Source organism: Anolis sagrei, chromosome 1 (genome assembly GCF_037176765.1).
Source record: "Anolis sagrei isolate rAnoSag1 chromosome 1, rAnoSag1.mat, whole genome shotgun sequence".
Lineage (NCBI taxonomy): Eukaryota > Metazoa > Chordata > Lepidosauria > Squamata > Dactyloidae > Anolis > Anolis sagrei.
Window position 1 is genome coordinate 6,575,017 of NC_090021.1, and position 20,450 is coordinate 6,595,466.

Genomic DNA, 20,450 nt, shown 5'->3' on the forward strand with positions numbered 1-20,450 from the left:
CACACACATCCACACAGATACATACATACACACATATATACATATACAGTATATATACCTTGTGTGTGTACATATATACTGTGTGTGTGTATATATATATATATACATACACACACATCCACACAGATACATACATACACATATATATATGTATATATACACATATACATATATATTAACATTTTATTTTTCAAAATGAATCAAAACTTAAAGCAAGGTGGAAAAATATGATTATATATATATGTATATGTTTATATATGTGTGTGTATGTGTATTACATATATATGTTTGTATATATATATATACACAGAGAGAGAGAGAGACATACATACACATATACACATATACATATACAGTACATATACATTGTGTGTGTACATATATACTGTGTGTGTGTATATATATATATATATATACATACACACACATCCACACAGATACATACATACACACATATATACATATACAGTATATATACCTTGTGTGTGTACATATATACTGTGTGTGTGTATATATATATATATACATACACACACATCCACACAGATACATACATACACATATATATATGTATATATACACATATACATATATATTAACATTTTATTTTTCAAAATGAATCAAAACTTAAAGCAAGGTGGAAAAATATGATTATATATATATGTATATGTTTATATATGTGTGTGTATGTGTATTACATATATATGTTTGTATATATATATATACACAGAGAGAGAGAGAGACATACATACACATATACACATATACATATACAGTACATATACATTGTGTGTGTACATATATACTGTGTATGTGTATATATATATACACACACACACATACGCACACATATATGTATATATACACATATACATATATATATTAACATTTTATTTTTCAGAATGAATCAAAACTTAAAGTAAGGTGGAAAAATATGATTATATATATATATATGTATATGTATATATTTATATATGTGTGTGTGTGTATGTGTATTACATATATATGTTTGTGTATATATATATATATATACACACACAGACATACATACACATATACACATATACATATACAGTATATATACATTGTGTGTGTACATATATACTGTGTGTATATATATATATACACACACACATACGCACAAATATATGTATATATACACATATACATATATATTAACATTTTATTTTTCAAAATGAATCAAAACTTAAAGTAAGGTGGAAAAATATGATTATATGTATATGTATATGTTTATATATGTGTGTGTGTATGTGTATTACATATATATGTTTGTATATATATATACACACACACAGACATACATACACATATACACATATACATATACAGTATATATACATTGTGTGTCTGTGTATATACTGTATATATACACGTATATATACATCCACACAGATACATACATAATACACACACCTATATGTATGTTTACATATATACATATATATTAACATTTTATTTTTCAAAATGAATCAAAACTTAAAGTAAGGTGGAAAAATATGTGTATATATATATATATATATATATATATACACACACACACGTATATGTTTATATATATGTTACATATATATATGTTTGTGTATATATATATACACACAGACATACATACACACACATATATACATATACAATATATATACAGTGTGTGTGCATATATACAGTATATATACACATATATACATCCACACAGATACATACATACATCCACACACGTATACATACATATATATTAACATTTTATTTTTCAAAAGGAATCAAAACTTAAAGTAAGGTGGAAAAATATGTTTATTATTTCACATTTCTACTTATGGTGGCAGCCCCTTTCTGTGTCCTACAGTTCAGCAGTTTTTCACCCTCTTGTTCCATGGTAAACTCATCAATGGGAAATCTCTATGTTTCTCTCTTATATTATTTTATAAAGATTGAGTTTATTGCTTAGTTTTTGCTTGGCAGAGATGGAGGGATGTCATAATGGAATGAGAGTACTGTGAATTTATGATGTTGTGTTGATTGCTTATTGTCTACTCATATGTTTTGTTTTGCATGTCACAACTTGTTGTATTTTGCATGTCACAACTTGAGGGTTTTGTGAGCCACCCTGAGTCCCTCTGGGAGATGGTGTCAGGATATAGACAAAAGTTGCTTATTATTATTATTATTATTATTATTATTATTATTATTATTATTAGAAACACAACGAGATGAGTCCACAACAGACAAGACCACTCTGATGGCTGATGTATTGGATCACACATCGGACACTTCCCAAGTGTCTTGGACTGTGTGATGTATCGGCGAATAATCCGTGCAGATCCCAGTAAGGTAACCTTGCCAGCGCCGATTGTGTTTAAGTGCAGGCCAAGGTCTTTAGGCACTGCACCCAGTGTGCCGATCACCACTGGGACCACCTTGACTGGCTTGTGCCAGTGTCTTTGGAATTTGCAATTCTTTAAATCCTCATTGCAATTCTTTAAATCTTCATATCGTATTATTATTATTATTATTATTATTATTATTATCATTATTATTGACACAAAAGCACAGTATGTCACAGCAAACGAGATCTATATGCTGGATTTTGTATTACAAAATCACAAGTCGAATTATTATTATTATTATTATTATTATTATTATTATTATAGGGTTGGATTCCTTTGTCTTTTATTTTATTTTCTCTGTTTTCGTGTTAATTTGTTGTGCAAAGGGTAGGATAAAATAATAATATTTCTTCCTTTAATGTATTTGGCAGTGACTACATTGCTTAACAATTAATTGAGCAAGTGCATCTACACTGTGGAGTTAATGTAATTTAGTATCACTTGTGCCAGCAGGGCTGAAGACCGACAGGTCACAGGTTGGAATCTGGGGAGGGTGAGGATGAGCTCCCTCTGTCAGCTCCAGCTCCCGATGTGGGGACATGAGAGAAGCCTCCCACAAGGATGGTAAAACATCAGAGCATCCGGGTAATGTAGTTTAGTATCGCTTGTGCCAGCAGGGCTGAAGACCAACAGGTCGCAGGTTCGAATCTGGGGAGAGTGCGGATGAGCTCCCTCTGTCAGCTCCAGCTCCCCATGCAGGGACATGAGAGAAGCCTCCCACAAGGATGGTAAAACATCAGAGCATCCGGGTAATGTAGTTTAGTATCGCTTGTGCCAGCAGGGCTGAAGACCAACAGGTCGCAGGTTCGAATCTGGGGAGAGTGCGGATGAGCTCCCTCTGTCAGCTCCAGCTCCCGATGTGGGGACATGAGAGAAGCTTCCCACAAGGATGGTAAAACATCAGAGCATCCGGGTAATGTAGTTTAGTATCGCTTGTGCCAGCAGGGCTGAAGACCGACAGGTCACAGGTTCGAATCTGGGGAGGGTGAGGATGAGCTCCCTCTGTCAGCTACAGCTCCCGATGTGGGGACATGAGAGAAGCCTCCCACAAGGATGGTAAAACATCAGAGCATCCGGGTAATGTAGTTTAGTATCGCTTGTGCCAGCAGGGCTGAAGACCGACAGGTCACAGGTTCGAATCTGGGGAGGGTGAGGATGAGCTCCCTCTGTCAGCTACAGCTCCCGATGTGGGGACATGAGAGAAGCCTCCCACAAGGATGGTAAAACATCAGAGCATCCGGGTAATGTAGTTTAGTATCGCTTGTGCCAGCAGGGCTGAAGACCGACAGGTCACAGGTTGGAATCTGGGGAGGGTGAGGATGAGCTCCCTCTGTCAGCTACAGCTCCCGATGTGGGGACATGAGAGAAGCCTCCCACAAGGATGGTAAAACATCAGAGCATCCGGGTAATGTAGTTTAGTATCGCTTGTGCCAGCAGGGCTGAAGACCGACAGGTCACAGGTTCGAATCTGGGGAGGGTGAGGATGAGCTCCCTCTGTCAGCTACAGCTCCCGATGTGGGGACATGAGAGAAGCCTCCCACAAGGATGGTAAAACATCAGAGCATCCGGGTAATGTAGTTTAGTATCGCTTGTGCCAGCAGGGCTGAAGACCGACAGGTCACAGGTTGGAATCTGGGGAGGGTGAGGATGAGCTCCCTCTGTCAGCTACAGCTCCCGATGTGGGGACATGAGAGAAGCCTCCCACAAGGATGGTAAAACATCAGAGCATCCGGGTAATGTAGTTTAGTATCGCTTGTGCCAGCAGGGCTGAAGACCGACAGGTCACAGGTTGGAATCTGGGGAGGGTGAGGATGAGCTCCCTCTGTCAGCTACAGCTCCCGATGTGGGGACATGAGAGAAGCCTCCCACAAGGATGGTAAAACATCAGAGCATCCGGGTAATGTAGTTTAGTATCACTTGTGCCAGCAGGGCTGAAGACCGACAGGTCGCAGGTTCGAATCTGGGGAGAGTGCGGATGAGCTCCCTCTGTCAGCTCCAGCTCCCCATGCTGGGACATGAGAGAAGCCTCCCACAAGGATGGTAAAACATCAAAACATCCGGGCAATGTCCCCTGCGCAACGTCCTTGCAGACGGCCAATTCTTTCACACCAGAAGCAACTTGCAGTTTCTCAAGTCTCTCCTGTGGAAGTATCATAGAATCATAGAATCATAGAATCAAAGAGTTGGAAGAGACCTCACAGGCCATCCAGTCCAACCCCCTGCCAAGAAGCAGGAATATTGCATTCAAATCACCCCTGACAGATGGCCATCCAGCCTCTGTTTAAAAGCTTCCAAAGAAGGAGCCTCCATCATACTCCGGGGCAGTGAGTTCCACTGCTGAACGGCTCCCACAGTCAGGAAGTTCTTCCTCGTGTTCAGATGGAATCTCTTCTCTTGTAGTTTGAAGCCATTGTTCCATTGCGTCCTAGTCTCCAAGGAAGCAGAAAACAAGCTTGCTCCCTCCTCTCTGTGGCTTCCTCTCACATATTTATACATGGCTATCATATCTCCTCTCAGCCTTCTCTTCTTCAGGCTAAACATGCCCAGCTCCTTAAGCCGCTCCTCATATGGCTTGTTCTCCAGACACTTTAAATGCCCTGGCTCAATTCTACAGATTTGTAATTTTGGTAAGGTAGAAAAGACTAAAGGCCTTGCAAAACTACATCTCTCATGATTCCATAGCATTGAGCCCTGCCAGTGAAAAGTGATGTCAAGCTGCATTAATCCTACAGTGTAAAAGGTTTCCCTGGAAGCGAACTCAGAAGCATCATCTCCGAGCAATGAAAAAAGAGATAGAGCCTTGTGTGAGTCTATGTTTTCCTCTCTGCTCTCTCCTCAGCCGGCCCCTCCCACCCGGAGGATGCCTTTGGAAGAGACAGGTGAGCTTTCCCCATAGAGGTAAGGCAAAGGGATGCCCCTGGGGTTCACCCCCTGCACCGGCTCCCATTTGACTTTGCCCCAGGGATGCAGAGGTCACAGGCGATGGATGGTCTTGATCCCTGGTGGGAATTTGGCTCAATGAGTGGGATGGTGGGGATGCAGCATTTCCAGCATCAGGAGCATCCCGGCAATGATAGAGATATTTCTTCCTCCGCATCATCATCATGGTCCCTAACCTAGAAACCAAAATCTCAGGTGGAGCCACACCTTTCGGGGAGATACCTGCCTTTGGCCTGAAAGCATCCACAGAAGGGAGGGTCTTCTTTGCAGCTTTGTGCAAGGCAAGGATAAGCATTGGATGTTAATACGCTGCAATTGCAATAATAATAATAAATGGGTGCATTCAGACAAGGCATGGACCAACTTCGGCCCTCCGGGTGTTTTGGACTTCAACTCCCACAACTCCTAACAGCCTACCGGCTGTTAGGAGTTGTGGGAGTTGGAGTCCAAAACACCCGGAGGGCTGAAGTTGGCCCATGCCTGGTATAGAGTAATGCAACACATAATTGTCTATTGCAAGACTAAATTGTGGGTTAACTGTGTTCTTTCTCTTTCCAGTTTCCTTTCCATCTCCTTTCTTTTGCATCCCGCCAGGAAGGGAGCCTGCTGGGCCAGTCTAGAACATAGGCAGTCTAGAATGTAGTCTAGACAGTCTAGAATGTAGTATATATAGTGGAACATTGGTCACACTTCTCAAACATTATCTAGAGAGTCTGGAATGTACATTATCTGGTTGGTCTAGAATTTAGTCTAGATAGTCTAGAATGTAGTCTAGACAGTACAACAGTGGTCAGACTTCTCAAACATTGTCTGGAGAGTCTGGAATGTACATTATCTGGTTGGTCTAGAATTTAGTCTATATATGTTATCTGGACAGACTAGAATGTAGTCTACACAGTCTAGAATGTAGTCTAGACAGTAGAACATTGGTCAGACTTTTCAGTAGAACATCCATGTGACTTCTCAAACATTGTCTGGAGAGTCTGGAATGTACATTATCTGACTGGTGTAGAATTTAGTCTATATATGTTATCTGGACAGACTAGAATGTAGTCTACATACTCTAGAATGTAGTCTAGACAGTAGAACATTGGTCAGACTTTTCGGTAGAACATCCATGTGACTACTCAAACATTTTCTGGAGAGTCTGGAAGATACATTGTCTGGAAAGTCTAGAATGTAGTCTAGACAGGAGAATATCAGCCAAATTTCTCTGTAGTTTGGAATATACATTGTCTAGACAGTCTGAAATATAGTCTAGACAGTAGAACATCTGTCAGGCATCTAAAAGAAAGCCTGCAGGGCCAGTTTAGAACATAAGGCAGTCTATAATGTAGTCTAGATAGTAGACCATTGGTCAGACTTCTAAAACATTGTCTATAGAGTCTGGAATATACATTGTTTAGGCAGTCTAGAATGTAGTCTAGGCAGTAGAACATGGGTCAGACTTTTCAAACATTTTCTGGATAGTCTGGAGTATATATTGTCTGAGAAGTCTAGAATTTAATCTAGACAGTAGAACATCCATGTGACTTCTCAAACATTGTCTGGAGAGTCTGGAATATATAGTCTGATCAGTCTAGAATGTAGTCTAGACAGTAGAACGTTGGTCAGACTTCTCAAATGTTGTCTGAAGAGTCTGGAATACACATTGTTTGGTCAGACTAGAATGTAGTCTAGACAGTAGAACATCGGTCAGAGTTCTCAAGCATTGAAGAGCCTGGAATATACATTATCTGGACAGTTTAGAATGTAGTCTAGACAGTAGAACATTGGTCAGGCACCTAAACATTGTTTGGAGAGTCTGGAATATACATTGTCTGAAAAGTATAGAATTTAATCTAGATCATATAACATCAGTGTGACTTCTCAAACATTGTCTGGAGTGTCTGGAATATACATTGTCTGGATAGTCTAGAATGTAGTCTTGACAGTAGAATATCAGTCAGACTTCTCAAACATAGACTGTACAGTCTAAAATATAATCTATACAGCCTAGAACACCATCCAGACTTTTCCCTTGTGTGCTGATCATTTTGGAAGCCCACCTGAAGATGAAAATGGAAGAACCCAGAGATCCTGCATTAGGGAACGCATGGGAACGGACTGAGGAGGCGCCTCGTGTCTTTCCGGCTGAAAATATCCAAGAGTTCCTGCATCGGATAAAAGGCGAACGGCTTCGGAAGGAATCGAGCGAGTGGAACGATGCCTTCCAGCAATGGGAAGACCAATGGGAGGAATTCCTGGAGAAGATGGCTGTTCCTCACGCCAGGTGGGGAACCCCATGCGGCACGACTGAGGAACCCACACCATGGGGAGACACGAAGGGCTTTCTGGAGGCCTTTGAGCAAGTGGCCAGGGCCTGTCGGTGGCCCAAGGACGAGTGGGTGGCCCGCCTTTCTCCAGCTCTCGGCGGGGAAGCCAAGCAGGCCTTCGGGCGGCTGGAGACCCGCGACCGAGGTGACTACGGGAGGGTCAAGGCAGCCCTTCTGGAAGGGGACGCCCACGGCCGGGAGAGGCAACGCCAACGCTTCCGGTGCTTCGGATACCAAGAGGCCGAGGGGCCGCGGGGGGCTTACAGGCATCTCCGGCAACTGTGCCAGCGGTGGCTGAGACTTGAGCGGCACTCCAAAGAGCAGATCCTGGAGCTGTTGGTTCTGGAGCAGTTCCTGGCCATCTTGCCCTCGGAAGTCCGGTTCTGGGTTGGCCAAAGCGTGCCGGAGACCTGCTCTCAGGCGGTGGCCCTGGCAGAGGACTTCCTCCTCCGGCAGCGAGGGACCAAGAACCAAGAGACACAGGCAAGGCTCGTTCCGTTTTGGGGAACATTTATTTAATTATTTATTTATTTATTTATTTACTGCACTTGTAGACCGCCGTTCTCAGCCCTAGGGCGACTCACGGCGGTGTACAACATATAAAATCAGGTACAATTTACAACATAAGCAATATCACAAACAACAATAAACAACAAAACAACATCACTATCAATAATACAATTACACTAAATCATTCGCGACGTCTCATCATTGAATCACAATCCAAATCTCGTTATCCATGTTCCGTTCCAATCGTCATTGCCAATTGTTGCAGCACTTACTCAGACGCCTTCTCAAACAACCACGTCTTTAGTCTCTTGCGGAATGTCATAAGGGAGGGCGCCAGTCTGATGTCCACAGGGAGGGTGTTCCACAGCCGGGGGGCCACCACCGAGAAGGCCCTGTCCCTCGTCCCCGCCAGGCGTGCCTGTGAGGCAGGCGGGATCGAGAGAAGGGCCTCCCCGGACGATCTCAAAGTCCTCGTGGGCTCATAGGCCGAGATGCGGTCAGACAGGTATTTTGGGCCGGAACCATTTAGGGCTTTGTAGGCCAACACCAGCACCTTGAATTGGGCCCGGTAGCAGATCGGCAGCCAGTGGAGCTGGTACAACAAGGGCGTTGTATGCTCCCTGCGTCCCGCTCCTGTTAGTAACATGGCTGCCGCGCGCTGGACTAGCTGAAGCTTCCGGGCCGTCTTCAGGGGCAGCCCCACGTAGAGAGCGTTGCAGTAGTCAAGGCGGGATGTGACCAGAGCGTGTACTACCGTGGCCAAGTCAGACTTCCCAAGCGTTTCCTTTCCTGGGTAGGGCAACCCTTGCACTTTTGCACCATTACACTATGTAACAAAAATGAAGGGCGTATTAGAACCGGGACAGTTCCGTAATCCAGGCAGAGGCCAGAAGGAGGCGCTAGAAAGAGAAGGATAGTCCATTTTAAAGGGGTGGAGGGTGGGTTGAAGGAGGAAAACCTGTGAGTGAGTAGATCAATAGGTACCACTCCGATGGGAAGGTAATGGCACTCCATGCAGTCATGCCAACTGCACCTACCCCCAGAGTCGGACTCGACTAGACGTAATGTCAAGGGGAAACTTTTACCTTTATTGCAATGTATGTCCAAAAAACAATAACCTCAGTTTAGCTCTTTTGGCTTCTGTCATTCTTTTGCTTATGTTCTATTATTGTTGTTGTTTTTATTTCTTTTCTGCACTACAGGTAGGATTGGAGAAGGATGCTGAAGACTTCTCTAGGGATAGCCGGACCTCACCGGATGTCGAACAAAGACCACCATGCATTGAAGGCAAGGAAGATGGGAATAGCATGTTGGGTAAGGAGGGAGATGCACTTCTATTCACCATTTCCTGGATGGCATGAAAGTCTTGTCGAAGGCTTTCATGGCCGGAATCACTGGGTTGTTGTAGGTTTTTTCGGGCTATATGGCCATGGTCTAGAGGCATTCTCTCCTGACGTTTCGCCTGCATGTATGGCAAGCATCCTCAAAGGTTGTGAGGTCTGTTGGAACTAGGAAAAAGGGTTTATATATTTGTGGAATGACCAGGGAAGGACAAAGAACTCTTGTCTGTTGGAGCTAGGTGTGAATGTTTCAACTGACCACCTTGATTAGCATATAATGGCCTGACAGTGCCTAGAGCAAACTTTTGTTGAGAGGTGATTAGATGCCCTTGTTTGTTTCCTCTCTGTTGTAGTGCTGTTGTAATCTTAGAGTTTTGTTAAATACTGGTAGCCAGATTTTGTTCAGGAGGAAACCATGAAAGAAGCAAGACTTGAAAGCAGAAAATAAAGGACTGCTAAGGAGACAAAGATGAAAAATAACTATGCCCCAAGACCTATGGGATGGAGTTTCAGTACAGTTTCACGTCTCACTATTTTGGAGATAGCTGTTTGGTTTCAAAGGTTGCAGATATATTACATTATGCAAAGTAGGAAGAACTTCCTGACTGTGAGAGCTGTTCAGCAGTGGAACTCTCTGCCCTTGAGTGTGGAAGAGGCTGGATGGCCATCTGTCGGGGGTGCTTTCAAAGCACCCCCGACAGATGGCCATCCAGCTTCTGTTTAAAAGCTTCCAAAGAAGGAGCCTCCACCACTCTCTGGGGCAGAGAGTTCCACTGCTGAACAGCTCTCACAGTTAGGAAGTTCTTCCTACTTTGCATAATGTAATATATCTGCATACTTTGAAACCAAACAGATAACTCCAAAATAGTGAGACGTGAAACTGTACTGAAACTCCATCCCATAGGTCTTGGGGTATAGTTATTTTTCACCTTTGTCTCCTTAGCAGTCCTTTATTTTATTGTCGAAGGCTTTCATGGCCAGAATCACTGGGTTGTTGTAGGCTTTTCGGGCTATATGGCCATGTTCTAGAGGCATTCTCTCCTGACGTTTCGCCTGCATCTATGGCAAGCATCCTCAAAGGTTGTGAGGTCTGTTGGAACTAGGGAAATTGGTTTATATATCTGTGGAATTTCCAGGGTGGGACAAAGAACTCTTGTCTGTTGGAGCTAGGTGTGAATGTTTCAACTGACCACCTTGATTAGCACTTGATGGCCTGGCAGTTGTTTGGTGTGGCTTGTAGGTGCCTAGGGCAATCTTTTGTTAGGAGGTGATTAGATGTCCCTGATTGTTTCCCCTCTGTTGTTTTGCTGTTGTAATTTTAGAGTTTTTTTAATACTGGTAGCCAGATCTTGTTCATTTTCATGGTTTCCTCCTTTCTGTTGAAATTGTCCACATGCTTGTGGATTTCAATGGCTTTGCTGTGTACTCTGACATGGTGGTTGTGAGAGTGGTCCAGCATTTCAACATTCACACCTCGCTCCAACAGACAAGAGTCCTTTGTCCCACCCTGGTCATTCCACAGATATATAAACCCCTTTTCCTAGTTCCAACAGACCTCACTACTTCTGAGGATGCTTGCCATAGATGCAGGTGAAACGTCAGGAGAGAATGCCTCTAGAACATGGCCATATAGCCTGAAAAAGCCTACAACAACCCAGTCCTTTATTTTCTGCTTTCCAGTCTTGCTTCTCTCTGTTTGGATCAATAAGTTGTTTGGGATTCTTTCCATTTCTCCCACAGGAGCAGAATGGACTGGCCCCGATGAGAAAGAGGAATGCCAACCGGGAGATCCAGAACCTGTGGAACTCCCTGCCGCTTCAGCATGGGAAGGAGCAGGGAATATTTACCAAAGCTGTGAGCCAACCAATACCTCTGGTAGCCAGAGGAGGGCAGAGGCTCAACGGGAAATCCACCTTCTGGAAAAAGCAAATGAATCTGTTCTTTCTTGGGAGAATGGTGAGGTGAAAACCACTGACCAAGGTAAGCAATGAAACCCTGGCAGGACTTGGCAAGACTTCCATTGTCCGGTGTTTGGCTGTGTTTAGCAATATCCATTGAGTATCACTTACCTGAAATGCTTAGAACCAGAAGTGTTTTCAGTTTCTTTTCTTGGGTTTTGGAATACCTGTGTTTGCATATACCTAGCTCAGGCATGGGCAAACTTGGGTCCCCCTCCAGGTGTTTTGGACTTCAACTCCCACAATTCCTAACTGCCGGTAGGCAGTTAGGAATTGTGGGAGTTGAAGTCCAAAACACCTGGAGGGAGGGCCAAAGTTTGCCCATGCCTGACCTATATAATGAGATATCATGGCTGAAACAAAGTTCATTTGTGTTGGCTATGGCTATGACTCTTGCTTTCCTCCAGATTTTGGGGATCTAACAGGATGCAGTGCAGTTGTTCATCAGCTATAATAATAATAATAATAATAATAATAATAATAATAATAATAGGATTTAAAGATCGAACTGCAAAGACTCTGGAACAAGCCAGTCAAAGTGGTCCCAGTGGTGATCAGCATACTAGGTGCAGTGCCTAAAGACCTTGGCCTGCACTTAAACACAATCGGCGCTGACAAGATTCCCATCTGCCAGCTGCAAAAGGCCACCTTACTGGAATCTGAACGCATTATTCGCCGATACATCACACAGTCCTAGACACTTGGGAAGTGTCCGATGTGTGATCCAATATAACAGCCAGCAGAGTGTCTGGCTGTTATATTGGACTCATCTTGGAATCATATGCTGTGGACTCATCTTGTTGTGTTTCAAATAATAATAATAATAATAATAATAATAATAATAATAATAATAGGATTTAAAGATCAAACTGAGAACTCTGGAACAAGCCAGTCATGGTGGTCCCAGTGGTGATCGACACACTGGGTGAAGTGCCTAAAGACCTTGGCCTGTACATAAACACAATCGGCGCTGACAAAATTACCATCTGTCAGCTGCAAAAGGCCACCCTACTGGGATCTGCACACATTGTTCACCCATACATCACATAGTCTTAGACACTTGGGAAGTGTCCGACGTGTTTTGTTGTTGTTGTTTTGGTTTTTTTGTCATTTTAGGAGCGACTTGAGAAACTGCAAGTCGCTTCTGGTGTGAGAGAATTGGCCGTCTACAAGGGCATTGCCCAGGGGACACCCGGATGATTTGATGTTTTTTATCATCCTTGTGGGAGGCTTCTCTCATGTCCCCGCATGAGGAGCTGGAGCTGATAGAGGGAGCTCATCCGCCTCTCCCTGTATTCGAATCTGTGACTTGTTGATCTTCAGTCCTGCCAGCACAGGGGTTTAACCCACTGCGCCACCGACGTATCCGAGGTGTGATCCACTACAACAACCAGCAGAGTGATCTTGTTTGCTGTATACTAATCTTGTTGTGTTTCAAATAATAATAATAATATTTTAATGATGATGATGATGATGATGATGATAATCATAATATATTTTTCCAGCTGATGATACATGGGCAAGTGAGAACGAGAAACCAGTTGAAACACTATTGGACAGAATAAAGTCTGAGGAACTGAAGACCCAAGATGGGACAACAAGGCAAAGCGGGAACCACACAGAAAATTGGGGAGATAAATACATTCCTTATCAGAGCAAAGATGTCCGCGGGACACCACCGCAGCCACGGAGAGATGCAGAAAAGAGATGGAACGGGTGCCTCCGCGCAGAGAAGGAGGCAAACGAAAACATCAGACCTGAAAAGAGCTTCCATTGGAATCCGGCTGTGCCCGGTTGCCACGCCGTCCTCAAAGACAAGAAGCTCTACCCCTGTTTGGAGTGCGAAAGGGGCTTCCATCACAGCTCCAGCCTCCCTTCCCACCCGAGGAGTCCGGCAGCGGAAAGACCCTACAAATGCTCCGGCTGCGGGAAGAACCTCGGTTCGCACCAGAGAGCAAGGACGTACCATTGCTTGGATTGCAACCACACCTTCCACGACCAGCAGAAGAGAAGCCACGCCGGGGAGAAACCCTATAAATGCTCAGAGTGTGGGAAGAGCTTCAGCCAGACCGCCAGCCTCGCTTTGCACCAGCGGACGCACACCGGCGAGAAGCCCTACGGCTGCTCCGAATGCGACAAAGCTTTCGGCGACCAGTCGAGTCTGGTTAAACATAAGAGGATCCACGCCGGAGAAAAGCCCTTCAAGTGCTTAGACTGCGAGAAGAGTTTCGGCCAAAGCCCGAGTCTGAGTTTGCACCAGCGGATACATGCCGGGAAGAGGCCGTATAACTGCTCCGATTGCAGCAAGAACTTCTCGGACCCGGCGGGCCTTATTAAGCACAAGAGGATTTACACGGGAGACAAGCGCTACGCCTGCGTCCAATGTGGCAGGAGTTTCAGCCAGAGCATCAACCTCAATTCGCACCAGAGAATCCATGTGGAGGAAGAAACACCACTATGAAGTGTTCAATTTGTTTAGTTTGGGTATGAGCCAACTTGTGCCCTCCAGGTGTTTTGGACTCCAACTCCCACAATTCCTAACAGCCGGTAGGCTGTTAGGAATTGTGGGAGTTGGAGTCCAAAATCCCTGGAGGGCCCAAGTTGGCCCTTGCTTGGTTTAGTTCAACAGGGCTCAGATATTGGAGTTCTTAGGGCATGCCTAAATTAGTGAAAACATAAAATATATTCAACCCCGAATCCGCCGCTTGCAGTCTTCACGACGCAATATAACTTCTGCCAAGAATCCAAACAGTTTAGGTCGTGACCTGTTTAGGTCAAGGGATAATCCAGAGTTTGCAGGAAACTCCATAGTATCCTCAGGGGGTTGCCACTATGTAAACAGGTGAATTGGGTTCTGTTAAGCTGGATTCATTATTATCCACATGCACGCCGATGTCGTCACCCTTCCTTTGCAGGAAAGGGGGTGAATCGCCCTGTTATGGCCTCACAGCTCCTCAACGACCAAGGCGTTCCCTGCAAAAACATGGCCGTATCTGCTGAGGTCTTAATGGCATTGAATCTTGTCAATCAAACTCTTTGATTGACAAGAATGACGGAACAATCATAGAATCTTCCAAGTTGACCTTTGCCTGGTTTAGTTCAACAGGGCTCAGATATTGGAGATCTTAGGGCATGTCTAAATTAGTAAAAACACTGTGTATCTTCACATTTCTTTTTATTTATTTTTGCCGAAGTGGAGTATCTTGCATTTGTGACTGTTGAACTTCACTGCAGAGGCCATCCATTGAAGTTCAATAGTGACAAATGCAAGATACTCCACTTAGGCAGAAAAAATGAAATGCAACAATAGGGAATGCAGGACGATGCCTGGCTCGAGAGCAGTACGTGTGAAAAAGATCTTGGGGTCTCGGGGACAACAAGATAAACATAAGCCAACAGTGTGATGCGGCGGCAAAAAAAGCCAATGGGATTTTGGCCTGCATCCATAGGAGTCTAGTGTCTAGATCCAGGGAAGTCATGCTCCCCATGCTCTATTCTGCCTTGGTTAGAGCACATCTGGAATATTGTGTCCAATTCTGGGCACCACAATTGAAGGGAGATGTTGACTCTAAGCTGGAATGTGTCCAGAGGAGGGTGATTCAAAGGATCTGGAGAACAAGCCCTATGAGGAGCGGCTTAAAGAGCTGGGCATGTTTAGCCTTCAGAAGAGAAGGCTGAGAGGAGACATGATAGCCATGTATAAATATGAGAGAGGAAGCCACAGGGAGGAGGGAGCAAGCTTGTTTTCTGCTTCCCTGGAGACTAGGATGCAGAACAATGGCTTCAAACTACAAGAAAGGAGAATCTAACTGAACATTAGAATTTCCTGACTGTGAGAGCTGTTCAGCAGTGGAACTCTCTGCCCCAGAGTGTGGTAGAGGCTCCTTCTTTGGAGGCTTTTAAACGGAGGCTGGATGGCTATCTGTCAGGGGTGTTTTGAATGCAATTTTTCTGCTTCTTGGCAGGGATTTGGACTGGATGGCCTATGAGGTCTCTTCCAACCCTTTGATTCTATGAAAGGAGAATCTATATGAACATTAGAATTTCCTGACTGTGAGAGCTGTTCAGCAGTGGAACTCTCTGCCCCGGAGTGTGGTGGAGGCTCCTTCTTTGGAAGCATTTAAACAGAAGCTGGGTGGCCATCTGTTGGGGATGCTTTGAATGCAATTTTCCTGCTTCTTGGCAGAATGGGGTTTGACTGGATGGCCCATGAGGTCTCTTCCAACTCTTAGGATTCTATGATTCAGTGCAAATCCCTTCTTGCCTTGCAAGAAGACACAATCAAAGCCCTCCTGACAGGTGGCCATCCAGACTCTGTTGAAGTACTCTCTTCCAGTTCTACAATTCTGTGATGCAACAACCAGGCTCTTGCAGGGAATTCCTTGGTCAGTGAAGAAGTGATGGTGGTCACTCAAAGATAGAAGACCATGTGCCGATGCGATGCTGGTCTGGCTGGACATTTGGCACGGCATGGCGAGGATTTCATCCAATGCGTGTAGCCATTGTTGTGGGACTCATTGTGAGTGCCATGATCCAATCCAGCCCCAGATTAAGCTACCCAAAGGGAGATGTCAAACAAAGACTTTTCAGTGTTGTCCCCTTTCTGAGGCCCCTCTTTGCTAAAGCTGAATGATTCATTTATTACTCCAAATTGCATGTTTTAACTGAATGGTATGAATCTTTATTGTATGTGCCACATAGGCTCCATCTACACTAACTATTTAATGCAGTTTCCGACCGGTATGAGCAAACAATTACATAGAAGGTCCAAATAATGATGACACAAACCACAGAAGATTAAGGTGTATTAAGGGCTTTCTTTCACTCTCTTTTTGGGAATTTGTCTGTTTGAATCTAGCCATCTTGAGTTCCCAGGGTATAAACAAAGACAACAACAACACCTTTGAATTGCATTAAATGCTCAGTGTGGACGGGACCGTATTAGCAGCCGTTCTGGGTCAAAATCCGAGATGGAAAGTAAGTGTTATAAAATAAATAATTACATGGCGTACATTGTTGGGAGTGTGTAAAAGATAATAGTAAAGCTGTGGAAGAATTGTTATGAGAGTAAACAGGTCAATAAAGCTGTATTGGGGGGATTTAACCGTGGTGTGTGTGTGTGTGTGTGTGACTAAACCTCTCCCGGGAAGCTTCATAGTTGTGCAGGAGATGCAGAAGGTAATCGTACTGGAAGTCCATTTTAAGGTGGATCTGTCCCAATACAAAGGAAGCGGAAACTGGAGGGAACTGGAAACCTATCTCAAGATGCCCAAAAGGGTGGTTTTAGAGAAAGAAAAAGGAAAGAAAGAAGCAAGGAAAGAAGGAGGGAGGGAGGAAAGAAGGGATGTGGGAAGGAAAGGGTGGAAGAGAGGGAGGAAAGAATGAATGGAAGGAAGGAAAGAAAAAAGGATGGGAGGAAGGGAGGAGAGAAAAGGAAGGATGGGAGGAAGGAATGAAGGAAAGGAGAGGAAGGAAGGAAAGGGAGGGAGGGAGGGAGGGAGGGAGGAAAGAAGGAGAGAAGGAATGCATGGATGGATGAAAGGGAGAGATGGAAGGGAGGGAAGGGAGAAAGAAGGAAAGAATGGATGGAAGGAAAAAGGGAGAGAGGAAAAAAAAAGGATGGATGGGAGGGAGAAAAGGAAGGGAGGGAGGGAGGGAGGAAAGAAGGAAAGAATGGATGGATAAAATGGAAGGAGGGAGGAAAGAAAAAAAGATGGATGGAAGGGAGGGAGGGAGGGAGGAAAGAAATGGAAGTAAAGAAGGAAGGGAAGGATGGAGGAACGAAAAGGAAGGAAAGAATGAAGGATGGGAGGAAGGAATAAAAGAAGAAAGGAAGGAAGGAAAGGATGGGTGGAAGGGAGGAAAGAAGGAAAGTGGGAAGGAAGGGATGGATGGATGAATGAAAGGGAGAGATGGAAGGGAGGGAGGGAAGAAAGAAGGAAAGAATAGAAGGAAAGAAGGGAGAGAGGAAAGAAAAAAGGATGGATGGGAGGGAGAAAAGGGAGGGAGGGAGGAAAGGGAGGGAGGAAAGGAAGGAAGGAATTGATGGATGGATAGAATGGAGGGAGCGAGGAAAGAAAAGGAAGGAAAAAAGAGAGGGATGGAGGAAGAAAGGAATGAAGGAAGGAATGGGTGGGAGGGAGGGAGGGAGGGAGGAAAGAAAAGGAAGGAAAGAAGGAAGGGAGGGATGGAGGAAGGAAGGAAAGAAGGAAGGAAGGAAGGAAGGGAGGGATGCAAGGGACAGAGGGAAGGAAAGGAAGGAAAGAGAGGGATGGAGGAAGGAAGGAAGAAAGGAAGGAAGGAAGGAAGAGATGGAAGGGAGGGGAGAAAAAAGAATAGAAGGAAAGAAGGGAGGGAGGAAAGAAAAAAGGATGGATGGAAGGGAGGGAGGAAAGAAAGGGAAGGAAAGGAAGAGAGAGGAAGGAAAGAAGGAAGGGAGGGATGGAGGAAGGGAAGAAAGGAGAAAGGAAGGAAGAAAGGAAAGAATGGATTGAAGAGAGGGAGGAAAGAAGGATGGATGGAAGGAAGGGAAAGAAGCGTTGAACGTAAACACTCAGCTGTTCCAAGACACCTGGACTACATGATACATTATATGCTTATTAAGAAATATTCTGCGTAGCATTGCCACCTTTGGCATACAAACAATAAATGCAAACATAACCCCATTGGTGCAACGAAGCAGTCTACCATTTATATTTTTGTTGCAAGAACAGGCAACCCAGTGCATTCGCCACCCAGTTCTTTCTTAATTACTTTTCTAGGAATCCACGCTTTCAGCCACCGCGGTGTGCAGCGTCTCCAGGCCAAGGGTGGAGCAGCCGTCAGGCTTTGGATGCTTGCGAAGTCATAATTCATCCCAGTTAAAAGCAAACCGGTGGGGGAATTCCATTAAGAGATGCATTGGAGGGATGCTCCACCCAGCTGGGCCTCTCCCAAATGATTTGAGTGCTTTCCTCCTTTTAATTCAAAGCTATGCCAAGAGCTTGAGGCAGGTTGCAAAACCTCACAATTATATTTGATGCAAGATCTAGGGGTGCATCTGCACTGTAGAAATAATGCAGTTTGACACCACTTGTAAGTGCCATGTCTCGATACTATGGAATCCTGGGAGTTGCAGTTTTGCAAGGTCCTTATCTTCCATGGCATTGGATATGCACATTTAGTGAGCGAAATAGAAAGAAATCCAGGGAAAAAAACCACAGCAGAGCTATCAAGCCATATCATTTTATTATAAAATATATTTCATATTGCTGTTGTAAAAATTACATTTCACATTGTTTCTTTTTTTGTTTGTTTGTTTACAATACAAAATAATACTTGGAAGACAATCGAAAAGGAAAAGAAATAAAAAGGAAAGCTCCAATTAGACAGTAATTCACAAAGATGATATTATTTCCCCTCCATCTGGTTGGATGATAACGTTTCCTTTCCAGTTCCAGAGCAAATTTGAGCCCTATCAGAGTTTGTTCGACATACACCATGTTTTTGGGGCGTTGTATTGCAAGGAAGAGCTGGAATCGATCTCTGAAATGAGGACTAGCGCCTTGAGCTTTCAGCCTAGGTTTATGTGTGCCTTAGGGGTGCATCCACACTGCATAATTAACTCAGTTTGATACCACTTTAAACAACTCAATGCAATGGAATCCTGGGAGCTGTAAGTTTAGCAGAGCATTAGCCTTCTCTGACAAACAGTGCAAGGGCATCACCAAACTACAACTCCCACAATCCCATAGCACCGAGCTATGGCAATTAAACTGCTATCAAACTGCATTAATATTGGGTTCACATAAAATAATAAACAGCTCCTCCTCCACTAAATTCGTGCTTAGTAAAAAGGTTGGGATACACCAAGGGTGCATCCGCACGGCAGACTTAACTCAGTTTGATACCACTTTAAACGACTCAATGCAATGGAATCCTGGGAGCCGTAAGTTTAGTAGAGAGTTGAAGTCCAAAACACCCGGAGGACCAAAGTTTGCCCATGTCTGCTCTAGACGAAGGGAAGTAGTAATATCATAGCCAGAATCCCTCCAGCTATTTCCCAAGCCAGATAAACCCATTAGCCTTCTCTGACAAACAGTGCAAGGTCCTCGCCAAACTACAACTCCCACGATCCCATAGGACTGAGGTGCAACACATGAAATAACAAACAGCTCCTCCTCCACCAAAGTAGTGCTTAGTAAAAAGGTTGGTATATACGTGGGATACACTAAGGGTGCATCCGCACTGCAGAATTAACACAGTTTGATACCACTTTAAACGACTCAATGCAATGGAATCTTGGGAGATGTAGGTTTAGAAGATCATTAGCCTTCTCTGACAAACAGTGCAAGTGCCTCGTCAAACTACAACTCCCATGATCCCATAGCACCGCGCCATGGCAATTAAACTGGTATTAAACTGCATTAATATTGGGTTCACAGTGCATCACATGAAATAGAAAAGAGCTCCTCTTCCACCACATTAGTGCTTAGTAAAAAGGTACAAGGGTGCATCCGCACTGCAGAATTAACACAGTTTGATACCACTTTAAACGACTCAATGCAATGGAATCCTGGGAGATCAGCGAGGCACCAATCCCCTTCGACGGAGAAGGCTTGCAGAACTACAACTCCCAAGAATCCATTACAATTGATCCAAGGCAGTTGAAGTGGAGCTAAACTGGGTTAATTCCAAAGTGTAGACGCACCTCAACGCTTTTGCAATGTCTGGGATTTGGAAATCGAAGGAAAACGCTCCCATTCCTTCCTTCCTTCCCTTTATTTACGATTTATAAAAAGCAAAGTCTGCATGAAGCAAAAAAAAAGAGAGAAGTGGGGCCATGACTCCATTAAAAGAACAAAAATATTGACAGAAAATATATTCCTTTCCTGTTTTAACTATCAGACATTTAAGTGCTATGAAATACCAAAAGGAGGCATCAGGACAAGCAAAGAATAAGCAAGCTGAAGGTCTTTTCGGTGGCCCGTTTGGCTCCTATGCTGGCCA

At 44.1% G+C, this 20,450-nt stretch overlaps 1 protein-coding gene across 1 annotated transcript; it reads left to right on the forward strand.

Moving 5' to 3' along the window:
- The first annotated feature begins 5,215 nt into the window (after positions 1–5,215).
- LOC132778789 (zinc finger and SCAN domain-containing protein 30-like) lies at positions 5,216–13,947 on the forward strand. The gene is made up of 5 exons (XM_060782164.2): positions 5,216–5,278; positions 5,898–8,137; positions 9,367–9,478; positions 11,245–11,484; positions 12,968–13,947. Exons 2-5 carry the CDS (start codon positions 7,394–7,396, stop codon positions 13,921–13,923), a joined length of 2,052 nt encoding a protein of 683 aa, XP_060638147.2. The 5' UTR covers positions 5,216–5,278; positions 5,898–7,393; the 3' UTR covers positions 13,924–13,947.
- The last annotated feature ends 6,503 nt before the right edge of the window (positions 13,948–20,450 follow it).

What these genes read in the sequence shown, in the direction of transcription:
- LOC132778789 (XM_060782164.2), top strand. Translation starts at nt 7,394, where the DNA reads ATGAAAATGGAAGAACCCAGAGATCCTGCATTAGGGAACGCATGGGAA. An exon ending in CCAAGAACCAAGAGACACAG is followed by an intron (nt 8,138 to 9,366) that starts GCAAGGCTCGTT and finishes TCTGCACTACAG; the next exon opens with GTAGGATTGGAGAAGGATGC. An exon ending in GGTGAAAACCACTGACCAAG is followed by an intron (nt 11,485 to 12,967) that starts GTAAGCAATGAA and finishes ATATTTTTCCAG; the next exon opens with CTGATGATACATGGGCAAGT.